We start from the raw sequence: 23,798 nt of genomic DNA, 5'->3' as shown, positions 1-23,798 counted from the left end.
CCAGTTTAAGCTGTTTTGAGATTTATAGCAGCGACCGATAAGAGGACAGAGTGCAAAGTCTCTGAGTTTGCCAACCATAAATGGAATTGCAAGCTGTGAGGGAGACTCTGAGTTTGCAAAGAAATAATGATTAAGTGGGAAAATAGGAAACTCGCAGATGGATTATGGCACAGGATAATTTTTGGGTTCTCTGCTTTTATTTTTGGAACTAAGACCCAACCAGTTTCCCCCACTTTAATACTCTCATCTGCTTGGCATACTTGTACTACCCCTTAACAACTTCCCTTTCAATTCCTCCCCCGTCCTATCTTTTTCCAGAACTATTTAAAAAGAAATATAATGATAGTCACTGGTTCTGAAGTGCTCCTCCAGTGAAACTTCAGTCACTTGCCCTGGCTCATTTCCGAATTGGAGGTCCAGTGTTGCCTTTTCTCCGGTAGGGCCATCTGCATATTGCTTGAGAAAATGTTCCTGGACATAGTAAACAAATTCAGCCCCTTCCAAGCCTTAGCATTATTGCAGTTTCAGTCAGTATTTGGATAGTTAAAATCACTTACTCTTTTAACAGCCTTATTATTCATATAGCTATCTGCAGTCTCCCTACATTTTTGCTCCTCTAATTCCTGCTGACTGTCGGGGTGACTGAATTAATCTTCCTTACTTGTCAGGTTTTTTTTTAACCTTAAAATAAATGTGGTTTTGTGTATCAGACCTTCCTTGCTGCCTGTCCTGCTCCTATCTGTCCTTCTAGTGAACTTGTGGTCATTATTGCTTTGGGTCCCACTCTCCTGTCAGATCTGTTTAAACTAAGTGAGAAAGCCAAATTGGCTTAAAAATTCACCCATGATCTCACAGAAGGGTGATGTAAATTCCATGGGTTTTATGGCTTGCTGCTCCTGTACCTTTGCCTACATAACAGCTAAAGCGTGAAGTCAGAAGGGAAAGCAGACTTCAGCTTCTTACTCTACCTATTGCAGAGTACTATGATATATTTTAGTATTGGTTATTAATTACTGGCCTGCCCTTATGCATGTTATCTTGCAAGTCATAGGGCAACACAGACCATAAAACTGTACTGTCACATGAATCCAATATCTTAAAGCTGAAAGGATGGAAAATTGGATGTGATCAGCTCAGGAACAATATAGCTGCATCTTCTGTGCAACAAATTAAAAATAATTTTATTTTTCTCCATTGTGTATCACAGATTATTGTGTAGCTTGAGCCTACAGAAACTGTTTGTTGGACATAATCATCTTCACAGTCTGCCAAATCAGTTGGAGCACATACCTCTGGAGGTTTTCGATGTACAACACAATCAGCTCAATGAGCTTCCGGAATGCCTTTTCCTTAAGGCTTTAAAGTAAGTATACTTGAATGGAAATTTGAGACTCCATATGCTGGAATATGGACAAACTACCGGAGGAATTCAGTGGGTCAGGCAGAATGTGTGGAAGCAAAAGGGTCAGTTGACATTTCGGATTGCGATCCTGCATCAGTACTATATGTAGGGACTTCAACCCAACACATAGACTTAACTATCCCTTTGCCTCCACAGATGATGAATTGTTTTTTGCTGAAAAATGTTTGAGTAATTGTAGGTTATTGTGCTCTTGGTGAACACACTGTAAATTATTTATTTAATACTAATTGAAAACTTTGTTTAACAATGTTAAGGATATGAGAAAAGAAGCGAACAGAACTATGGAGCTTTATTTTTAAGTTCTTGCATGTATTTTGAGGTCAAATCCATGATCCCTCAAAATTGTTACACATGTTAATAGGGTGGTTAAGAAGGTAAATGGTGTGTTGGCCATCACTGAGTTCAAGAGCCATGAGGTAATGTTGCAGCTCTATAAAATTTTGGTTAGATCACATTCAGAGTATTGTATTTAGTTCTGCTCACTTTATTTATAGGAAGCTTGTGGAAACTCTAGTGAGGTGCAGAGGAGATTTACCAGGATGCTGCCTGGATTAGAGAACACATCCTATGAGGAAAGGTGGAGCGGTCTAGGGTTTTTCTCCTTGGAGTGATGGAAGATGAGAGACAACTTGATAGAGGTATAAGATTGCAAGGCATAGATAGTGGACAGCCAACACATTTTTCCCAAGGTGGCAATGGCTAATACCGGGGACATCCATTTAAAATGAATGGGGAGATGTCAGAGCTAGTTTTTTTTGGACAGGGTGTGATATGTGCCTGGAACACACTGCCAGGGATGGTCATAGAGGCTGATACAATAGGGACATTTATGGGACTTATAAATAGGCACATGTATGTAAGAAAAATAGAGGGTTATAGACTGTGTAGAATAATTGTAGAGTAGGTTCTGAGTTCTATGACATTTTCTTTTTCAGCCATTTCTAAAAAGTTTAAATGTTGCTTTAGTCTAGGCTGCTATTTTTTTTCCCCCATTACTGAAGGTGGAAATTTTAACTTGTGTATCCTGATAGTGCAATCACGATTCTTAGTAGAATAATAAGAAAACATCTGCTTATTCCACTGAGTTCTTGGTTTCTCAGATCTAGAAAATTTTAATATGACTAATAACATTCACTGTAAAATGCATAGCTCATTGGCTATTAGAAACTTTTAGTTGGTTGGGATAGAGTAATATAATTGTTCATTTTGGATATTTTTGCTTTGGGAAAAACTCAAAGCATGAGAATACTTTAAAAATAATTAAGTATATGTTGGAAATAAATGGACTGTTGTAAATGACAAGAAAACTGCTGCATAGCATAATACATCCTGTTCAGCAGTTTTCTTTTTTCAAAAAAAAGGCTATAAAATTACTGTTCCTGAAAGAACCAGAAGTTTTTTTTCACTCTCCAACATGATCTTTCCTGAAGAAATTTATTTATTGACAATTTAGTTCTATGGATCACAGCACAACCCATCAGAACCTCTTTTTAAGAAGTCTTATGAGAGCGAGTGTGGCTTGGCTGAAGTAATAAATCCTTGTTATATGAAGGATCCCCATGATGAACCTATGTCCTGTTCTGTAGTGTAATGTAGTAGACTTCAATGGACTGTACTACTGGTATCATTTCTTGCCTTTTAAGTGTGTAAATAAAATATTAATTCTAATAAAATTAAAATTTAATTTCCTTTTCTAGACTTCTAACATGTGTTCCCAAGAGACATTTCTTCACATTTTTTCCTTCTAAAATATGTACCAACAGCATAAATAATGAAAATGAGACTGTCTTGCTTATTAAAATGAGTATTTTTCATGCTTGTAAATATGAAGTGCCACATTGAGTCAGCTTGTTGGTATGTGACTTCGCTACAAGATAGTTTTAGATCTGGGACTTAACTCTAGCTGTTCAACTGGCTAAATGTTACAGCTGTTTTTTTTTAAAAGCTAATTTTCTACAAATTCCTCAGATCAATGAAGTAAACAGATATGAATACAGGCTCCCATCAGTAGCAGATTTGCACACTGTCTGTTGTGAATTATTTAGTGTTTCTACAATATGTAGGTCTAGAGATTCAGTTGCACGGAATAGTTTTTAAAAATAACTTGCTTCCAGTGTGACAGTTGAACAGTAGTTATTTACAATTTAAACAACCCAATTTGAAAACTGAATTAAGCACCTTAGTCTAAAATCATTCTAGTGTGGATAATACAATTTCTGCATTGGTATTGCAGAATTTCATCACTCATAGAGTTATACAGTATGGAAGCAGACTGTTCAGCCACGTCATTCTTACCCTCGGTTATCAGGCACTATAGTGAGTCAACCTATAGCCAGGGAAGTGATCTTGTAATTTTTAACTTGTAAATCTTGTACATCTTATTTTTTAGGATAACTTATTTTAATTCTTTCTTACTTCTCTTCTAATATTTGTATATCTGTGCACTTGTAATTTCCTTTGGAATCAATAAAGTATCTATCATCACCTAAGGTGCCTCATCCAAGCTAATCCCATTTGCCAGCATTTGTCCTATAATTCCTTAAACCTTTCTATCCACATATCTATCCAACTGTCTTCTAAAAGTTGTTACTGAAGCTTCCTCAACGATTAAATAGCCCAACTGATCTGTTGAAAGTCTTTGAGGAAGTACCGGCAGGATAGACAAAGGACAGTCATTGGATATCGTTTACACAGATTTTCAGAAGACCTTTGACAAGGCACCCACACATGAGGCTGCTAAACAACACAAGAGCCTGGGGTATTACAGGAAAGATACTAGTTGCTGACTGGCAGAAGACAGAATAAAGTGAATTCTTTCTGATTGGCTGCTGGTAGCCAGTGGTGTTCCACAAGCCTCAAAGTTGGGCAAGAATTCATCTATTAATGATCTGGATGATGGAATTGATGGCTTTGTGGCTAAATTTGCAGGTGATGCAAATATAGGTGGAGGACCAATTAGAGCTGAGGAAGCAGGGGCTGTGTAGAGAGAATTGGACAAATTAGGAGAATTAGACAAAAGAGTGGCAGATGTAAAACAATGTAGGGAAGTGTATGGTCATACACTTTGTAGAAGAAATAAAGGTGTAGATTATTTGTTTAGCAGGGAACAAATTCAGAAATTGGAGGTGTAAAGGGACTTAGGAATCCTAGTACAGGTTAACTTGCAAGTTGAGTCGGTGGTAAGGAAAGCAACTGCAAGGTTAGCATTCATTTCGAGAGAATTAGAATATAAGGGCAAGGATGTAATGGTGAGGTCTTTATAAGGCATTGGTCAGACCATACTTGGAGAACTGTGAACAGTTTGGGCCTCTTATCTAAGAAAGGATGTGCTGGCATTATAGAAAATCCAGAGGGGATTTATGAGAATAATGCCAGGAATGAAAGGGTTTACATTTTAGGAGCATTTGATGGCTTTGGGCTTGTACGCTCAAGTTTAGAAGCATAAGGGGGCCTCATTGAAACCTACCAAATTTTGAAAGGCCTAGATAGAGTCAATGTGGTGAGGATTTTCTAATAGTGGAAGAGTGGAGGGCTGGAGGATGGTGAACCTATGGAATTCATCGCCAGAAATGCCTGTGGAGGCCAAGTCACTGGGATGTAATCATTCCTACAATTCTGAATGAAAAGCTCCAAAAACCAGACCTTTGTACCACCCTCTGCAAATGGATCCCTGACTTCCTCACCAGAAGACCACAGTCTGTGTGGATCAGAAATAACATCTCCTTACTGAGAATCAATACTGGTGCACCTCAAGGATGTGTGCTGAGCCCACTACTCTACTCTTTCTACACCCATGACAGTGTGGCTAGGCACAGCTTAAATGCCATCTATAAATTTGCTGACAACACAGCTGTTATTGGCAGAATTTCAGATGGTGACAAGAGGATTTACAGGAGTGAGATAGATCAGCTAGTTGAGTGGTGTTCCAGCAACAAACTTGCAATCAACATCAGTAAGACCAAAGAACTGATTATAAACTTCAGAAAAGGGAAGAAGGAGAAACACATACCAGTCTTCATTGAGGAATTTGAGAGATTGAATTTAAGAGCAGAGATGTTATGTTGCAAATACAGGTTATACTGATGAGGCCGCACTTGGAGTATTGCGTGCAGTTCTGGTCTCCTTACTTGAGGAAGGATATACTGGTTTTGGAGGCGGTGCAGAGGAGGTTCACCAAGTTGATTCCAGAGATGAGGGGATTAGACTATGAGGAGAGATTGAGTCATCTGGGTCTGTACTCACTGGAATTCATGAGATCTTATAGAAACCATAAAATAATGAAAGGGATAGATGAGATAGAGGCAGGGAAGTTATTTCCATTGGTAGGTGAGACTAGAACTAGGGGACATTGACTCAAGATTCAGGGGAGTAGATTTAGGATGGAGATGAGGAGGAATTGCTTTTCCCAGAGCAGTGGAAGCTACCTCAGTAAATGTCTTTAAGACAAGGTTGGATAGATTTTTGCATAGTAGGGGAATTAATGGTTATGGGGAAAAGGCTGGTAGGTGGAGATGATTCCAAGACCAGATTGGCCATGATCTTTTTGAATGTCAGAGCAGGCTTGACAGGCCAGGAAGCTCCTATTTCGTATGCTCTTATGATCAGCGGTTTCAAGTTCCTGAGTGTCATCATGTGTGAGGGTCTATCTTAAGCCCAACGTATTGATGCAGTTACAAAGAAGATACTACTGCAGCTGTATTTCATTTGAAATTTGAGGAGATTTGGTATGTCACCAAAGACACTTGCAAATTTCTACAGATGTACCATGGAAAGCACTCTAGCTGGCTGCATCACCGTATAGTATTGGAGGGCCGGGTTACTGCACAGGATTGAAAGAAGCTGTAGAAAGTTTTGAACTCATTCAGCTCCATCATGAGCACTAGTCTCTGTAGCATCCAGAAGGTCTTCAAGGAGCAATGCCTCAAAAACACACCATCCATTATTACCCAGATTACTTAGAATATGCCCTCTTCTCAACAAAAACTATAAATTCCACGACATATGCCAGTAATATTAAACCTGATTCTGATATATTTAAAGTGGAGGTTGATAGGTTCTTGATTAGTAAGGACATCAAAGATTACAAGAAGAAAATAGGAGAATGGTGTTGGGAGGAAAAATACATCAGTCATGAAGAAACTCACCTTAACTGCATGTTCTCTTGTTCTTGATTCCTCAGCTCTGGGGGTGGGGGGGGGGGGCTGAATGCATTTAAGCCCCTAACTATGCTCCTCATGATTTTATACACATCTGTAAGTTACCCCTCAGCCTCCTTCACACTATGGAAAAGAGTCCTAACCTACCCAACCTCTCGCAATAACTCTTGTCATTTATGTCCTAGCAGTATCCTTGTAAATCTCTTTTTTGATTCTTTCCAGTTTCATAACATCCTTTCTATAACAGGACAACCAAAGCGTAGCAGTGAGCGTGAAGCTGTTACAGTTTGGGGTGTCAAGATTTTGGAGTTCAATTCTGTCATCCTCTGCAAAGAATTGTATGTTCTCCCCAGGAATGCATGGGTGCTCTGGTTATCTCCCACAATCCAAAGACATACTGGTTAGTAGGTTAATTGGTCATTGTAAATTGTCCTGTGATTAGGCTAGTATTAAGTAGTTGGGTTGTTGGGTAGCTCAGCTCGTTGGGAGAGAAGGGCCTGTTCTGCACTGTATTTCTGAATCAAAATTTAAAAAAAAATATGAACACAAGACTCCGAATGCACGAGTCCACTAGCATCCTGTGCAACTGCAGCAGAACCTCAGCTTTTTTACTTAATATCTGAGTTATGAAGTCCAGTTTGCCAAAAACTACCTTCACCAGCACTGTCTACCTGTGACTTCACTTTCAGGGAGCTTTGTACTTGTACTCCAAGTTCCTTCTGTACTACAACACTTCCCAAGATCCTGCTGTTCACTGTGGAAATTGACTTTTTCCACCTGAATTTGACTTTTCAAACTGCAAAACCATTTATTACCTGAATTATACTCCATTTGCCATTCCTCAGCTCACCTACTCAGCTGATCAAGATTCCCACGTAGTTTTGATAACCACCTTCATTGTCCACTATGCCAACTTGCTGATCATGCTCTGTACATCCCTATCTAAATCATCACTATAAGACTATAAGATATAGGAGCAGAATTAGACCATTTGGCCCATCGAGTCTGCTACACAATTTCATCATGGCTGTTCTAATTTTCCTCTTGGCCCCAATCTCCTGCCATATCCCACCATGCCCTGATGAATCAAGAATCTATTAACCTCTGCCTTAAATACACATGAAGACTTGGCCTCCACAGCTGCCTGTGGCAAAAAATTCCACAGATTCAACACTCTCTGGCCAAAGAAATTGCTCCTCATCTCCATTCTAAAAGGATGTCCCTCTATTCTGAGGCTGTGTCCTCTGGTCTTAGACTCTCCCCTTAGGAAGCATCCTCTCCACAGAAGACCAATAACAATGGACCTGACATTCAGAGGCACACACTCATTGTGCGCTTCCAATCCAAGAAACTATCTTCCATAATCACCCTCTATGCTTTACCATGGAGCGAATTGTGTATCCAGTTAGCCAACTCTTCATTAGGTTTTTCTTTTCAGTTCATATACAATTTTTAAAATATTTTTAACACTTAAATATTAAGGTTTTTTTAATAAAAAACTTTTCTAAGATGTCGTTTCTTTTCCCCAAAAGACCTTAGTGCTTGGATATGTCACATCCGTTTGGATGTGTCTGAATAAGTTTAAGGACTTTCTTTTAAAATACTAATACAATATTATCCATTTATGGGTTTTAACGTTTTAGTGTTTTTTCTTTTAATCCTTTTGTTTTATATATATATAACACTAATTTTATAGTTTAATCTTTGTTGTATTAACCCTTTCTTAAAATATGGGTGGTTTGTATCTTTTTTACTTTTTTGTTTGAGTTGCTGTCTTGAGACATGGGGGTAAAATTAGTATTAGATTGCCTGCTTGCCTCTTTTTGGCTTTTTTCCTGGGGTTTTGAGGGTGGAGGGAGGGGGACTTTTCTTTTTGCTTGCTTCATGCTTAGTTTTACTTCATGGGCTGACTTGAAACTACAAAAATGGTTGCAGTGTCATGACTTCCCGTTCCTCCTTGAACTTACTTCCCTCTTCTGGATTCATGAGGTCATCTTTTGTTTAACCTTGTATGTTAATTGTAATAACTATTGGCAATATGAATAAGATTATTAATTTTGTTTCTTGGAATACTAATGGTTTAAATCATCCGATCAAATGGAAAAAAATATTCAAAGTATTCCATAGAATGAATGCTAATATTATCTTTGTACAAGAAACTCATGTGAGGAAGGTGGATAGTCAACGTTTTTTTAAGGTTTTGGAAAGGCCAACAGTATCACTCGAATTCCCAAGCCAAAGTAAGAGGCGTTTCCATTTTTATAGATTCTTCAACCTCTTTTATACACTATGAAACTATTTCGGACCCACAAGGTAGATTTTTGCTTATTACTGGTTTACTTTTTAATCAAAAAGTTGTTTTAGTTAACGTTTATGCTCCGAATACTGATTGTCCTGAATTTTTTAAGTGTTTATTTACATCCTTTCCTAATTTGAATCAGTACATGCTGATAATGGGTGGGGATTTTAACTGTTGCTTAAACCCTTTGATGGATAGATCTACGCCCACCCAAGCTCTTCCGAATAAATTGGCCTCTCTTATTAATTCCTTTATGGTTGATTCTGGAATCTCCGAAATTTGGCGTTTTTTTACACCCTAATGACAAAGAATTTTCATACTTTTCTCATGTTTATCATAATTATTCAAGAATTGACTACTTCTTTATTAATCATTGTTTACTTACAGATGTTATTGATTGTAAATATGATCCATTACCATTTCTGATCATGCACCTTTGAAGCTATCTATTAAGACAATGGATTCATCTTCTAATGCTAAATCTTGGAGGTTCAACTCTATTTTATTGCAGGACCCAGACTTCCTTAATTTTATTAAACAACAAATTGATTTGTTTTTCTCAACAAATTTTACAGAAGAGATCTCTAGTGGAACATTAGGGGGTACTTTTAAAGCATTTATTCGTGGTCAGATTATTTCATACTCTGCTGGAGTTAGGAAACGAACTAATTCTGAAATATTAACATTGGTTGATAAAATTAAAGCAATTGATAAGATTTATTCAGTGACCCCCCCCAGCAAAGAACTTTATAAAGAAAGAGTTGAACTTCAAATGGAGCATAGTTTGTTATTATCCTCTTCGATTGAAAATCAGTTAATTAAATCTAGAACCTAGTTTTATGTACATGGAGATAAACCTGGCAAATTATTGGCTAATCAATTGAAAACTGCTTCGGTTAAACGACAAACTACTAAGATTCGTAAACGAGATGGCGCTTTGACGATTGATCATAAAGAGATAAATAAAGCCTTTCAAGATTTTTATAATTCTTTATATCAATCAGAATTTGTTGAGGATTCTTCTATAATGGATGAATTTTTAAGAAAATTGAATATCCCAAAATGAACAACAGAAGATAGTGTACTTCTAGATGCACCTATTACGGAAACCAAAATAAAAGAGGCTATTTTTTCAATGAATTCAGGTAAAGCCCCTGGTCCGGATGGTTATACTGCAGAATTTTTAAAATCCTTTCCCTCTATACTCCTTGGCTTTGTAAAATTTTTAAAGATGTGTTAACTGTAGGTAAATTGCCACAATCTTTTTATGATGCCTCTATTTCTTTAATTCTTAAAAAAGATAAAGACCCCACTGAATGTGCATCCTATCGGCCTATATCCTTGCTGAATACGGACTTTAAGATTTTTAGTAAAATTTTGGCCACTAGATTAGAAAATATATTACCCCAAATTATCTCTGAAGATCAGACTGGATTTATTAAAAATCGTTATTCATCTTTTAACATAAGAAAATTGATTAATATTATTCATACTTCATCCAAAATACCAGAATGTGTCATTTCTTTAGATGCTGAAAAAGCATTTGATAGAGTTGAATGGCCATATTTATTTAATACGTTGCAGCATTTTAATTTTAGTTTGAAATTTATATCATGGATTAAGTTAATATATTACAAACCTTTGGCTTTGTTTTTCACCAATAATCAAAGATTTTTTTTTTCAGTTATTCCGTGGTATGAGGCAAGGCTGTCCTTTAAGTCCTTTACTATTTGATATTGTTTTGGGACCTTTAGCTATTGCCATTCGTGAATCACCTAATATTTTGGGTATTACCCGTGGGGAAGGGACTTATAAGTTATCATTATATGCTGATGATTTGTTACTATACATATCTGACCCTGAGAGATCTATTCCTGCTATTTCGTCCTTGCTTGCTCAGTTTAGTAGCTCTTCTGGTTACAAACTGAATTTTAATAAGAGCGAATTATTTCCATTAAATATGCAAGTTCCAATTTATAAACACTTACCATTTAAAGTTGTCACAGATCATTTTACTTATTTGGGTATTAAAATTACCAAGAAACATAAGGATTTATTTAAAGTTAATTTTTGTACCTTTAATTGACCAAATTAAGCAACTTGCTACCAGGTGGTCCCCATTATCTTTGTCATTGGTTGGTCGAATTAATGCTATTAAGATGATAGTGTTACCCAAAATTTTATATTTATTCCAAGCATTACCAATTTTTATTCCTAAATCTTTTCTTGATATTATTGACTCTAAAATATCTTCGTATCTGTGGCAGAATAAAAATCCTAGACTAAGCAAAAAATATTTACAGAAGCCTAAGAAGGAGGGTGGTTTGGCTTTGCCAAACCTGAGATTTTACTATTGGGCAGTCAATATTCGATATTTAATATTTTGGACACAAGAATCGATTATAGCATCTTGCCCACAATGGGTAAATTTGGAATATAAATCTGTACAAGACTTTTCATTGTTTTCAATTTTAGGATCTTCACTTGCTTTTTCTTTATCTAAATTGAATAAACAAATAACTAATCCCATAGTTAAACATACATTGCGAATATGGTTTCAATTTTGTAAATTTTTTGGCTTGAATAAGTTTATCTTATCAAGCCCTATTATATCTAACTTTTTTTTTCGGCCCTCTTTTATGATGCCTCTAAATACAAGCCTTTGTATTATGAAAAACAAAAGGTATAACATGTTTTCGTGATCTATTTTTAGAGAATAGTTTTATGTCCTTTGAACAGCTATCTAATAAATATAATTTACCTAAAACTCATTTTTTTAGATATTTGCAAGTTAGAAATTTCTTGAATAATATGTTACAGTCTTTTCCGAAATTATGTCCAATGGACATTACGGAATTTTTTTTAGCTCTGAATCCTTGCCAGAAGGGTTTGGTAGCCACCATTTATAATATGATCATGAAAATACAGCCAGAAGTATCAGAAAAAATTAAGAAGGAATGGGAGAAAGAACTTCATTGTCTTATACCCACTGAGCCCTGGGAGAAAATTTTACAATTAGTCAATTCCTCTTCTACTCTTCTACTTGTGCTAAACATGCCCTAATACAATTTAAGGTTGTACATAGGGCTCACATGTCCAAGGATAAACTTGCTCGATTTTACTCTCATGTTAATCCAACCTGTGACAGATGTCATTCTGAAGTAGCTTCATTGACCCACATGTTTTGGTCTTGCCCTTGTTTGCAAAATTATTGGAAAGATATTTTCAGTATTATTTCAACAGTTATGAATATCAAATTGCAACCGCATCCTATTACTGCAATTTTCGGTTTACCAATGGTGGATAATATTTGTTTATCCCCCTCAGCTCGACAGATGATTGCATTTGTTATATTAATGGCTAGAAGATCTATCCTATTGAACTGGAAAGAAATTAATCCTGCAACTATATTTCAGTGGTTTTCTCAAACTATCTCTTGTTTGAGCTTAGAAAAAATTAGAAGTGTTGTCTTTGATTCTTAAGTTAAATTTGAAGAAACTTGGAGACCATTTATCCAACATTTTCATATCAGTTAAACTGACTTTTCCTAAACCCTGCTTCTATTATCCTTAATTATTTGGATGGAGGTGCGGAGTTATTGACGCTACTGTGTATATTTGACATAATGCAATGGCCCATGTTGGTTAGGTTTTTTTTCCTTTTCTTTTTTGGGGGTTTTTTCTTCTTCTTATTTACTCCCTTTTTTCGTAATTACTATGAGTTTGGGAGGTTTTTATATATGGATTATCATCTATCTGCATGTATACTTAACCTATTAATTATGTACTTTCAAACTCTCTGTATTCATGTTTCATTTATGTTTGTTTAAAATTAATAAAAAGATTTAAAAAGAAAGTTAGCCAACTCATCCCTGCTCCATATGATTTAACCTTCCAGAGATGCCTCCCATAGAGAACCTTATCAAAGGCATTACTGAAGCCCATATAAATCACATCCACTGCCGTGCTCTCATGAATTTGGTCACATCATCAAAAATCTTAAATCAAGTTCGTAGGACAAACTCTCCCATGTACAAGGTCATGCTGACTACCTGTCTTTCCGGGGTCTTTTGTTTATGTCTATCTATCACATGAGTTCAACCTTGAAAAATGTGAAGTGATTCAGTTTGGAAGATCGAATTTAAAAGCCGAATGCAGGTTACATAGAACATAGAATAGTACAGCACATTACAGGCCCTTCGGCCCACAATGTTGTGCCGACCCTCAAACCCTGCCTCCCATATAACTCCCCACCTTAAATTCCTCCATATACCTGTCTAGTAGTCTCTTAAACTTCACTAGTGTATCTGCCTCCACCATTGACTCAGGCAGTGCATTCCACGCACCAACCACTCCCTGAGTGAAAAACCTTCCTCTAATATCCCCCTTGAACTTCCCTCCCCTTACCTTAAAGCCATGTCCTCTTGTACTGAGTAGTGGTGCCCTGGGGAAGAGGCGCTGGCTGTCCACTCTGTCTATTCCTCTTACTATCTTGTACACCTCTATCATGTCTCCTTTCATCCTCCTCCTCTCCAAAGAGTAAAGCCCTAGCTCCCTTAATCTCTGATCATAATCCATACTCTAAACCAGGCAGCATCCTGGTAAATCTCCTCTGTACCCTTTCCAGTGCTTCCACATCCTTTCTATACTGAGGTGACCAGAACTGAACACAGTACTTCAAGTGTGGCCTAACTAGAGTTTTATAGAGCTGCATCATTACATTGCATCTCTTAAACTCTGTGCCTTGACTTATGAAAGCTAACACCCCATAAGCTTTCTTAACTACCCTATCTACCTGTGAGGCAACTTTCAGGGATCTGTGGACATGTACCCCCAGATCCCTCTGCTCCTCCACACTACCAAGTATCCTGCCATTTACTTTGTACTCTGCCTTGGAGTTTGTCCTTCCAAAGTGTTCCACCTCACGCTTCTCCAGGTTGAACTCCATCTGCCACTTCTCAGCCCACGTCTGCATCCTATCAATGGGAGGATTATTGACATTGGAGGAATAGAGGGATCTTTGGGTCCATGTCCATAGCTTCGTCAAAGTTGATAGGGTTGTTAAAGTGTACGGTGATATTGGCCTCCATTAGTTGGGGTATTTAGTTCAAGGGCCGCAAGATAATGTTGCAGCTCTATAAAATCCTGGTTATACCATACTTGGAATGTTGTGTTCTGTTTTGGTCACCTCATTATAGGAAGAATATGGTGCAGAGGAGATTTATCAGGAAGCTACCTGGAATGGAGAGCCTGTTTATGAGGACAGGTTGAATGAGCTGGGAATAATTGGAGCAAAGAAGGTTGAGAGGTGATTTGATAGAGGTGCACAAGATAATCAGAGGCATAGATCAAGTGGGTGGCCCAGAGAGGAAATTGCTTAAATGAGGGGGCATAATTCTAAGGTAATTGGAGGAGAATTAAAGGGTTTTCAGAGGTAGATTTTTTTTACACACAGTGGTGGGTGTGTGGAATGTGCTGCCTGCAGTGGTGGTAGAGGCAGATGCATTAGGACATTTAAGAGATCTTTAGGTAGGCACATGGATGATGGGAAAATGGTGGGCTGTGTGAGAGGGAAAGGGTTGTGACTGATCTTAGAGTGAGTTAAAATGTCGGTACAATATCCTGGCTGAATCACCTGTACTGTTCTTACTGGTCTATTGTTCCCAGGTTTTTCTTTGGATCAAGGATGATGGATCAACTTTATGTGCCATGTACATTTAATGTATTAGGAATTTGTTGTGATGTGTTGGCACGATACACAACAAAAAACAGCATTCAATAATTATACAGAATATAGAATTACATTAAAAAAATTAAGATTAAAGTACAGATGTGGAATAAAATATGCATAACTACATGAATACCAGCATGTATTTACAATGTAAACAGCATTATAAAAAGTGGGTTAAAGTGTTTGTGGTGTAGTAACTGAAGTATTTTAGAGCAGGGTTTGAGGGCACTGACTAGAATTGCTTGTCAGATTAACTGCCCGGGATAAGAAGTTTGAGATGGTGTGAAGTTTTGTTTTAATAGCCCAATAGCACTTTCCAGCCCTCTAGTCTACTGGCACCTCACATAAGAAAGAGTGACATTATCTAGTGTAATACGGTTGATTTTACTTTTGCTTCATTACTAACCTGAATGTCCACACCCTCTCTGCCACTGACATACTAGGATTGCTCTGTGTCCTGTTTGCAAGATGCACCACAGAATATTTGAGTTTTTTCCTCTATACTCCCTAAATTTCCATCTTCCCAACTAAAAGTCAAGGGCAAAAGCTGTACGAGAACCCTGTCACTTTATGCTTTCATCCAGATGAACACGAGCTGATTTGAATTTAAATAGCCATTCCTTTATTGTTACCTTGGAAATTCCAAGAATTCCCTAACAAACAGAGTTATGGGGATACCTTTTTCACATGGAATGTAGCAGTACAAAAAGTCAGCACGTCATCACTTTTCATAGACTTGGATGTCCGCATCCAGGAATAATTTAATAAAAAAAATAAACTTAACTGTATCGGTTAATACTCCATTGAAAAATATATATTTTATTTCTTTTAGCTTACAATGTCTCAACGTGTCTGCAAACAATCTGGAATCGCTGCCTGTTAGCAGTGATACTGAAGAGAGTCTCAGTATGCTGCAAGAACTTTACTTAACTGGAAACAACTTGACTGATAAGTATGTATCAACACTGACTGGACATCCACGTCTTCGAGTACTCCATTTGGCTTACAACCAACTTCAGTCATTCCCAGCCAGGTAAAGCACTATTTCTCTTCATGCATCCAGCAGTCAGTAACTGTTTAACCAATATTGACAGAATCCTCAGTCCTAGGTTTGAAGTCATCCAACCATAAAGAAAATAACGTGCGTCAATTTGAAGGGGTGGATAGACTGTTCCCAAATACGAATGTCATTAGTCAATAATACTTTAGTTCAAGCCCAGTTGTTTTCTGCCTAGCTTATGACAAGCTAACTGAAAGAAATTAAATTAATTAAGTGTTCATATAATATGGTGATAAGCACATGAGGGGACAAATAAAGAGCAGAATGACATGCTGTAAGGTTAAAATTAACAGTGGATGTTGATTGAAAGATAAACATTGATATAGACAAAGGCACACGAGTGAATCTGCAGATGCTGGAAATAAATAAAAACACAAAATGCTGGCAGAACTCAGCAGGCCAGACAGCAGCCTGCTGAGTTCTGCCAGCATTTTGTGCTTTTATTGATATAGACAATTTGGATTAAAGCACTTTATTACTGTAAATTCAATGTAATTTTGTGCAATATTGAATGACGATGTTTTGATAGCTTCCATGTCTGAATAACTGTGGTAGACTATACTGGTGTAGATTATGTAACAATTAACATGTTAGAGATTGAAATTGTCATAGTAATTATCATAAGGAGTGATGGGGAAGGAGCAGTGAAGTGAGCTAGGGACAGTGAATTATATGCCCAGCTTCAACATGCCAAATAAAGCTGAATAAATAATAGAATTGTTTCCAGAACATAGCTGAGTTTATTTAGCTGAAAACATTCCAGGACCTTGTATGTTATTGGGCCAATAGATTCTGGACATCCGTCTGTGTTACCAAGCCAGAGATGACTCTTGATAAATCATGCAGCTGAAGTCCCATTATACTGCTCTCAATTATATTACATCCTGGAATATCTCTTCCTAAGTAGATTGAGCTCCAACCTGGAAGTGGTGACAGGGCAGTTTGATGCACAGTGGCAGATAGTGACCCACAGTGTAGAACTGCCCAAGGAAGTACTGTCATTGTTCATCCTAAAGCTTTGCAACCAGAACTGCACTGAATGCTCCAAGTGTGGTCTCGCCAATGTCTTGTATAGTTGCAACATGACATCTTAACCCTATCGTATTACCCATCTGCCTTCTCCAAAGAAAATATTCCCAGCCTCTCCAATCTGTCATTATAATCATAGTCTTTCATCCCAGAATCATTCTTTTAAATTTCCCCTGGATCCTCTCCAACATTTCCAATAATAAAGTGACTAGAATTGAAAATGATGCTCAATTGATGAGCCTGTCTGTATTCTGCTGCAATCTATTGCTGTCCTCTGTTACTAACACGATTGCCTAGTTTTGTGGCATCTGCAAATTTGGAACTTATGGCTTGTATTCCAAATCCAGGTTAAGAATGGCCTTGGTAAAATTCACTGAGAAATACCTCTTTTCACCTTCCTCCAGTCTGGAAAACAGTCATTCATCGTTACTCTCCGTTTTTCTCAAAGCAACTTTGTATTTGCATCCATGCAATGTTTATGCCATGTACTTCAATTTAGCTGAAAAGGCTGCTAAACAGCACCTTAACTGAAAGTATTCTAGCAATTTCTGTACACCTGCATTATCCTTATCCACTCTTACCTCATCAAAAAAAGTATCAGATTGGTTAAATATGATATGATTTGCTTAATAAATATTGGCTTCCCTTAATTAATCTATTTTTTTCTCTGTGGTGAAGAAAATAATCAATGTTTCTTAAAGCTTTCCCATGAGTAAAGTTAAGCTGGGTCATCCTTTATTTTTGGAAAAAGAGAGTACCATTTGCCACTCTCTGGTCATCTGACACCACTGCTTTATTCAAAGAACATTGAATGACTACAGTCAGCATTCCTGTGATATCCTCCAATATTTCCCTCAGATTCCTAAATGCATCCCTTTAATCCATTTCCAGCTAGAAGACTGTACTTCACCAGGTCTACTGATAAGATGGAAATTGGTTTAATGAATCAAGTTGCTGCTTTGTAGAAATGTGTATTCGCAAGGTCAGCTGTGTATTTTTAGGAATGTTTTTCACCGGAGTCCTAACGCATGGTCTTCATTAAATCCTCTTTGCCATGATATGTGTTGCATTTGATACAGTGTTTCTTGACTACTTATCCTGAAAAGAGGTGAAACATGCCACTACAACTTGTAAAGAATTTGTTATATCCATTAGGGGTTTGACTGTTGTATGTTATGATGTCTTAGTCTTGTTGCCAGCAGCCTTGCATGTATTCACTTTTGTTGTTGCTAGGGGCTTTGTCTTATCCCTTATGGATAATAAATATAATATTTAGTGGTATAATAAGTTGAGACAACTCACTATGACGTTCATTTGTTGTTTGGGGTGAATGTAAAGTCTCAAATGTAAAGCAGCCACTTACAAATCACACACAAAATGCTGGAGGAACTTAGCAAGTCTGGCAGCATCTATGGAGAGAAAGAGCGGACATTTCCCTCCATAGACGCTGTCCGATCTGCTAAGTTCCTCCAGCATTTTGTGTGTGTGTCACTCTGGATATCTAGCATCTGCAGAATCTCTTGAGTTTATGCTTTACAAATCATTAGTAGCTGGTAATGATTTAATGATTTAAAAAAGTGGTATTCAAATCTATTAATTACTTCTATTCTTTTTTCCTATAGTAAACTGTCAAAGTTAGAGTTACTAGAAGAACTGAATCTAAGTGGGAACAAACTGAAGGCTATTCCTACCACCATAACCAACTGCAAGCGACTGCACACACTCATTGTTCACTCCAATAACATTGCAGTCTTTCCAGAGATCTTACAGTTACCCGAGATCAAGGTGCAAAGTGTGTTTTGAATTGTTCTGACAAGTGTTTAATGATACTGTGTTGAACCCACCAGGGCTATTTGTTTACCTAAAGCTTGGTATAATTTTCCACAGCTATAATTTATATATTTCACTATCAACTCTTTAAATCTGTACTCTTAGTTTTTCCACAGATATCTTTTAATGTTCTTTTATGGTCATTGTTGCTTCCTAATCACGGATCCAAAGCTTGGTTAAAAAATGGCCTATAATGCATAATGGCATATTAACATATATTAAATATAATTGCAGAGATGCATTTATAAGTTGGAAACTGCAATTTTAATAGCTATACAATATTTGTAGATATACAGTACTGTGCAAAAGACTTAGGCATGTAAAAGAATTCTGTAAAGTGAAGATTCTTTCAAAGGTAATGAAATGAAAAGTTTCTAAATATCAAAAGATCTGTAAAGAACAGTAAACAACAAAAAAAAACTAAATCAAATCAGTATTTGGTGAGATCGCCCTTTGCCTTTAAATCTGCATCAATTCCCTTAGGTACACAGTGCAGTTTTATATATGAAGAAAAATCGGCTGGAAAGTTGTTCCAAGCATCTTGGGGAACTTGCCACATTTCTTCTGCACACTGTGGCTGTCTTGCTTGCTTCTTTCTCTCCAGCTATCCAAGACAGTCTCAATGCTGTTGAGATCAGGTCTCTGTGAAGGCCATACATTCCTTTGCAGAACTACTACTTCTTTTCACTGAAGATACTGTAGTTCCTTATAAGACTGTAACACATAGGTGCTGAATTAGGCCATTAAGCCCATTGAGTACTCCACCATTTCATTATGGCTGATCCCAGATCCCATTCAACCCCATACACCTGCCCTCCCACCATATCCCCTGATGCCATGACCAATCAGGAAACTTCTGCTTTAAATATACTCACGGACATGGGCTCCACCGCAGTCTGTGGGAGAGCATCCCACAGATTCACCACTCTTTGGCTAAAAAAAAATTCCTCCTTCCTTGTGCCCATCAATTTTGAAGCTATGCCCTCTAGCTCTGGATACCCCCATCTGAGGAAACATCCTCTCCACATCCACCTTATCTAGTCCTTTCAACATTCGGAAGGTTTCAATTAGATCCCCACGCATTCTTCTAGATTCCAGTGAGTACAGGCCCAAAGCTCACAAACACTACACATACTTTAAACCCTTCACTCCTGGAATCATCCTCGTGAACCTCTGGACTCTTTCCAATGACAATACATCCTTTGACATAAGGGGCCCAAAACTCTTGACAATACTCCCAAGTGGAGCCTGACTAATGTCTATAAAGCGTCAGCATTATCTCCTTTTTTAAAAATATTCTATTCCCCTTGAAATTACTGCCAACATTGCATTTGCCTCCTTCACCACAGAATCAACCTGTGAATTAACCTTCTGGGAGTCTTGCACGAGGACTCCTAAGTCCCTTTGCACCTCTAATGTTTGAATTTTCTCCCCATTTAGATAGTAGTCTGCACTATTGTTCCTTTTGCCAAATGTATTATCATACGTATCCCTAAACTGTATTTCATCTGCCACAGGAATTGATAGCAGTGGTGAACTTACAATTGAGGAGGGACATCAGTTTGGTGTATCTCTTGTCTGTTGCGCTCAGTTTCTGTGGCTGACTGCTACTTTTCAGGTTCTCAACCTTGCATGTTTCTTCAGAAGAGCTTGAACAGCACATCTTGAAACTCCTGTCTGCCATGAAATTTCTGTTTGGGAGAGACCTTGCTGATGCAGAATAACCACCTTATGTCTTGTTGCTATGCTCATTATTGCCATGGTGTAAGAACAGATGATTTGAAAGTTAAGCTGTCACTTCTGCAGCAGTCCTTTGCTCAGTTTGATTCTTCCTACATCCATTTCTGTTTCAGTTAATCAGTATACAGGTAGTCCCTGAGTTACGAATGTCTGACTTACGGACAACTCGTACTTACAAACCGAGGAAGGAGAATGCTGTCCGCCATTTTAAGTCGGATCGTGACGCCGTCTGCCATTTTAAGTTGTTGTCGTTGACACTGTCTTGAGTTGTTTAACTTTGTATCTGGCTTAAATTTTTCTTAGTAAGATTCACTCTGACCCCGCCCGCCCCCACGTTCCGGTCGGCTGGTGGTGCAGTGAGATCAGCACCGGGCTGAAGAACGGAGTTTCTCAAGTTCGGTCCAGTGATAGACCGCTCCTGTGCCGGGTTGATGTCAATCCAGTGACTCCGTACCATCCGTGCTGGGTTGCTGTTGAGCTCGCAGATCGACCTCATAAAAAAAACCCACTGCCACCTCCAGTTTAAATTCCCACGTGGAATATTGTGGAGGATCAAATACCCAAACCCAGCACAGCCCCCACGTCCCATTTAGCCTGTCTCAATGCGGTGGTCCTTAGGACCCAGCGGACCTCGGGAGCCGGCAAAGCACAGGAGCCGCCGCTCGCAGTGTTTCTGTTCCATTGACGGGAAGCGATCGTGATTGAAAATAAAGTGGAAATAATAAAGCGCTTGGAAAGAGGTGAAACGCCTTCGGTCATTGGAAAAGTGTTAGGCTACAGTCGGTCAACGATCGGAACAATTTTAAAGGACAACGGATAAAGTGAGAATAATGGAGCATGTGAAAGGCGCTGCCCCAGTTAAAGCTGCAATTATTACTAAGCAATGCAGTGGTTTAATTATTGGAATACATAACGTTTCTTAAGTGTTTTATATGCATAGAAAGGTTAAATAAATACTATATACTAAGACAAGTGTTTGACTAACTGACGCTAAATAATACCAGATGTACTTGTTCCGACTTCCGTACAAATCCGACTTAAAGATGGACTCAGGAACGGAACTCGTACGTAACCCGGGGACTGCCTGTAATTCATTCAACTCGTCCTGTCATTCAACATTGAATTGAATTGACTTTATTACTTACATCCTTCACATACATGAGGAGTAAAATTCTTTATGCTACATCTCAGTCTAAATATTCCATGTGCAATTTTTAGTAATTTGTAATATAATATGTACCACAGGACAGTCAATATAACATAGAAATATAATTGTATCAGCGTGAATTAATGAATCTGATGGCCTGGTGGAAGAAGCTGTCCTGGAGCCTGTTGGTCCTGGCTTTTATGCTGCAGTGCCATTTCCTGGATAGTAGCAGCTGGAACAGTTTGTGGTTGGGGTGACTTAGGGCCCCAGTGATCCTTCAGGCCCTTTTTACACACCTATCTTTGTGAGCGTCCTGAAGTGGAAAGTTCATATCTATAGGTGTGCTGTCCGCACCACTCTCTGCAGAGACCTGCGATTGAGGGAAGTACAGTTCCATACTAGGCAGTGATGCAGCCAGTCAGGATGCTCTCAATTGTGCCCCTGTAGAAAGTTCTTAGGATTTGGGTGCCCATACCAAACTTCTTCAACCATCTGAAGTGAAAGAGGCACTGTTGTGCTTCACCACAAAACCAGTATGTACAGACCACGTGAGATCCTCAGTGATGTGTACGCCGAGGAACTTAAAGCTGTTCACCCTCTCAACCCCAGATCCACTGATGTCAATAGGAGTTAGCCTTTCTCCATTCCTCCTGTAGTCCACAACCAGTTCCTCTGTTTTTGCAATATTGAGGGAGAAGTTGTTTTCTTAACTCCACTGGCAGGATGATTACTGTTTCTCTATAGGCTGCCTCATTATTATTTGAGATTAGGCCAATCAATGTAGTATCATCAGCAAATTTAACTATCAGATTGGAGCTGTAGGTGGCGACACAGTCATGAGTACACAGAGAGTAAAGGAGGGGACTTAGTACACAGCCCTGAGGGTCAGAGGAGCAGAGGTGAGGGAGACCACTCTTATCACCTGCCGACGATCTGACAAGAAGTCCAGGATCCAACTGCACAAGATATGGTGAAGGCCAAGGTCTCTGAGCTTCTTGTTGAGCCTGGAGGGAATGATGGTGTTGAATGCTGAACTGTAGTCCAAGAACAGCATTTTCACATAAGTATCCCTCTTCTCCAGATGTGTAAGGATGGTGTGTAGAGCTGTGGCTTTTGTGTCATCTGTCGATTGGTTGTGTCGGTAGGCGAATTGTAGCGGGTTCGATGTGGGTGGTAGCATGCTGCAGATGTAGTCCTTGACCAGCCTCTCAAAGCATTTGCTTATTATTGAGGTGAGTGTGACAGGATGCCAGTTATTCAGATAAGTTACCTTGGTCTTTTTAGGTACAAGGACTATGGTGGATGTTTTGAAGCAGGAGTGCACTCTACACTGGGAGAGGGAGAGACTAAAAATGTCTAAACACACCTTCACAGGGCCATATACCTACAAAGTAATCAAGTTTTTATTTGAAAAGTGGCCTATTACTTAAAATGTTACTTCCTTTATTGAAATGCAAAAAAATTCTCTAGCATTTAATTTTTTGGAAAATGGATGTTTTGAAATGTAAAATTTGCTCTTTTCTCCTGACGTACTAATGCAGAAGACAAAGAATAAACATCTGAAACAAAATTTATATTAAATAAAATCTAGGAAGCACGTCTTTTGCATAATACTGTATAGTACCATGAAATTTGACCATTAACAAAGTCTATGGATCTCTGTTGAAGAGACATGTATTATAATAAGCTCATTGCTTGGTTTTTCAGCTAGACACATGAAGGTAAAAGCATTCCCTTACACTTCACAATACTGGATCCCTTCTGGTTTCTAATTATCTGCTTGGTGATTGTTACTGCCTGTTTCATTCTTCCATCACAGTTGAGGACCATGCATGATGGCTTTCTGAAGGACATAATATTCTTATATAACTTGCATTTGCATTATTATCCGGTCTGATGCAAGTGAAAACTAAAAACACCTCTCTCTGCAGAAGTTTTAAATGGTAAAATGGCAGCAAAACTATAGTCATGACAGCCTACAATAATATGCACTTCAAGTCAATATTCATCGTATTCTATTTTGTTTTCCTTTTAAGTTACTTCTTTGTAATAACTTGTATTAAATAGGTGCCAGGCTTGTCTGTTGATCATTCATTCTCTTGCTCTGTGACTAGTTAGTTAAGCAAACATTATTATTTGCTCAAATCTGGTACAACTGTTCTGACTGATCTGCTTAATCGAATTTCCTTCATCCCATTTTAGTTGGTTGACCTCAGCTGCAATGATCTTACAGAGATAATGATACCTGAGACCCTTCCAGCCACATTGCAGGAACTGGACTTGGCTGGCAACCCAAATCTTGTTCTTGACCACAAGACCTTAGAAATATTCAGGTAGGTGTAATAATTTTCATTCCCAAGTGGAACTTTCATTCCAAGCACAAA

The 23,798-nt window shown here is 38.2% G+C and overlaps 1 protein-coding gene across 1 annotated transcript in view; it reads left to right on the top strand.

Moving 5' to 3' along the window:
- The window catches only part of LOC140740706 (PH domain leucine-rich repeat-containing protein phosphatase 2-like), a 133,438-nt gene that overhangs the window by 90,650 nt on the left and 18,990 nt on the right, over positions 1 to 23,798 (top strand). Inside the window, exons 12-15 of the mRNA XM_073070152.1 lie at positions 1,208 to 1,363; positions 15,441 to 15,641; positions 18,320 to 18,482; positions 23,617 to 23,747. Coding sequence (XP_072926253.1) covers positions 1,208 to 1,363; positions 15,441 to 15,641; positions 18,320 to 18,482; positions 23,617 to 23,747 — 651 coding nt within the window. The remainder of the gene's footprint in view (positions 1 to 1,207; positions 1,364 to 15,440; positions 15,642 to 18,319; positions 18,483 to 23,616; positions 23,748 to 23,798) is intronic.

Source organism: Hemitrygon akajei, chromosome 17, assembly GCF_048418815.1.
Source record: "Hemitrygon akajei chromosome 17, sHemAka1.3, whole genome shotgun sequence".
Taxonomy (NCBI): domain Eukaryota; kingdom Metazoa; phylum Chordata; class Chondrichthyes; order Myliobatiformes; family Dasyatidae; genus Hemitrygon; species Hemitrygon akajei.
Note: the sequence above shows the minus strand (reverse complement) of the source record. Positions and strands in the feature narration are given on the sequence as shown.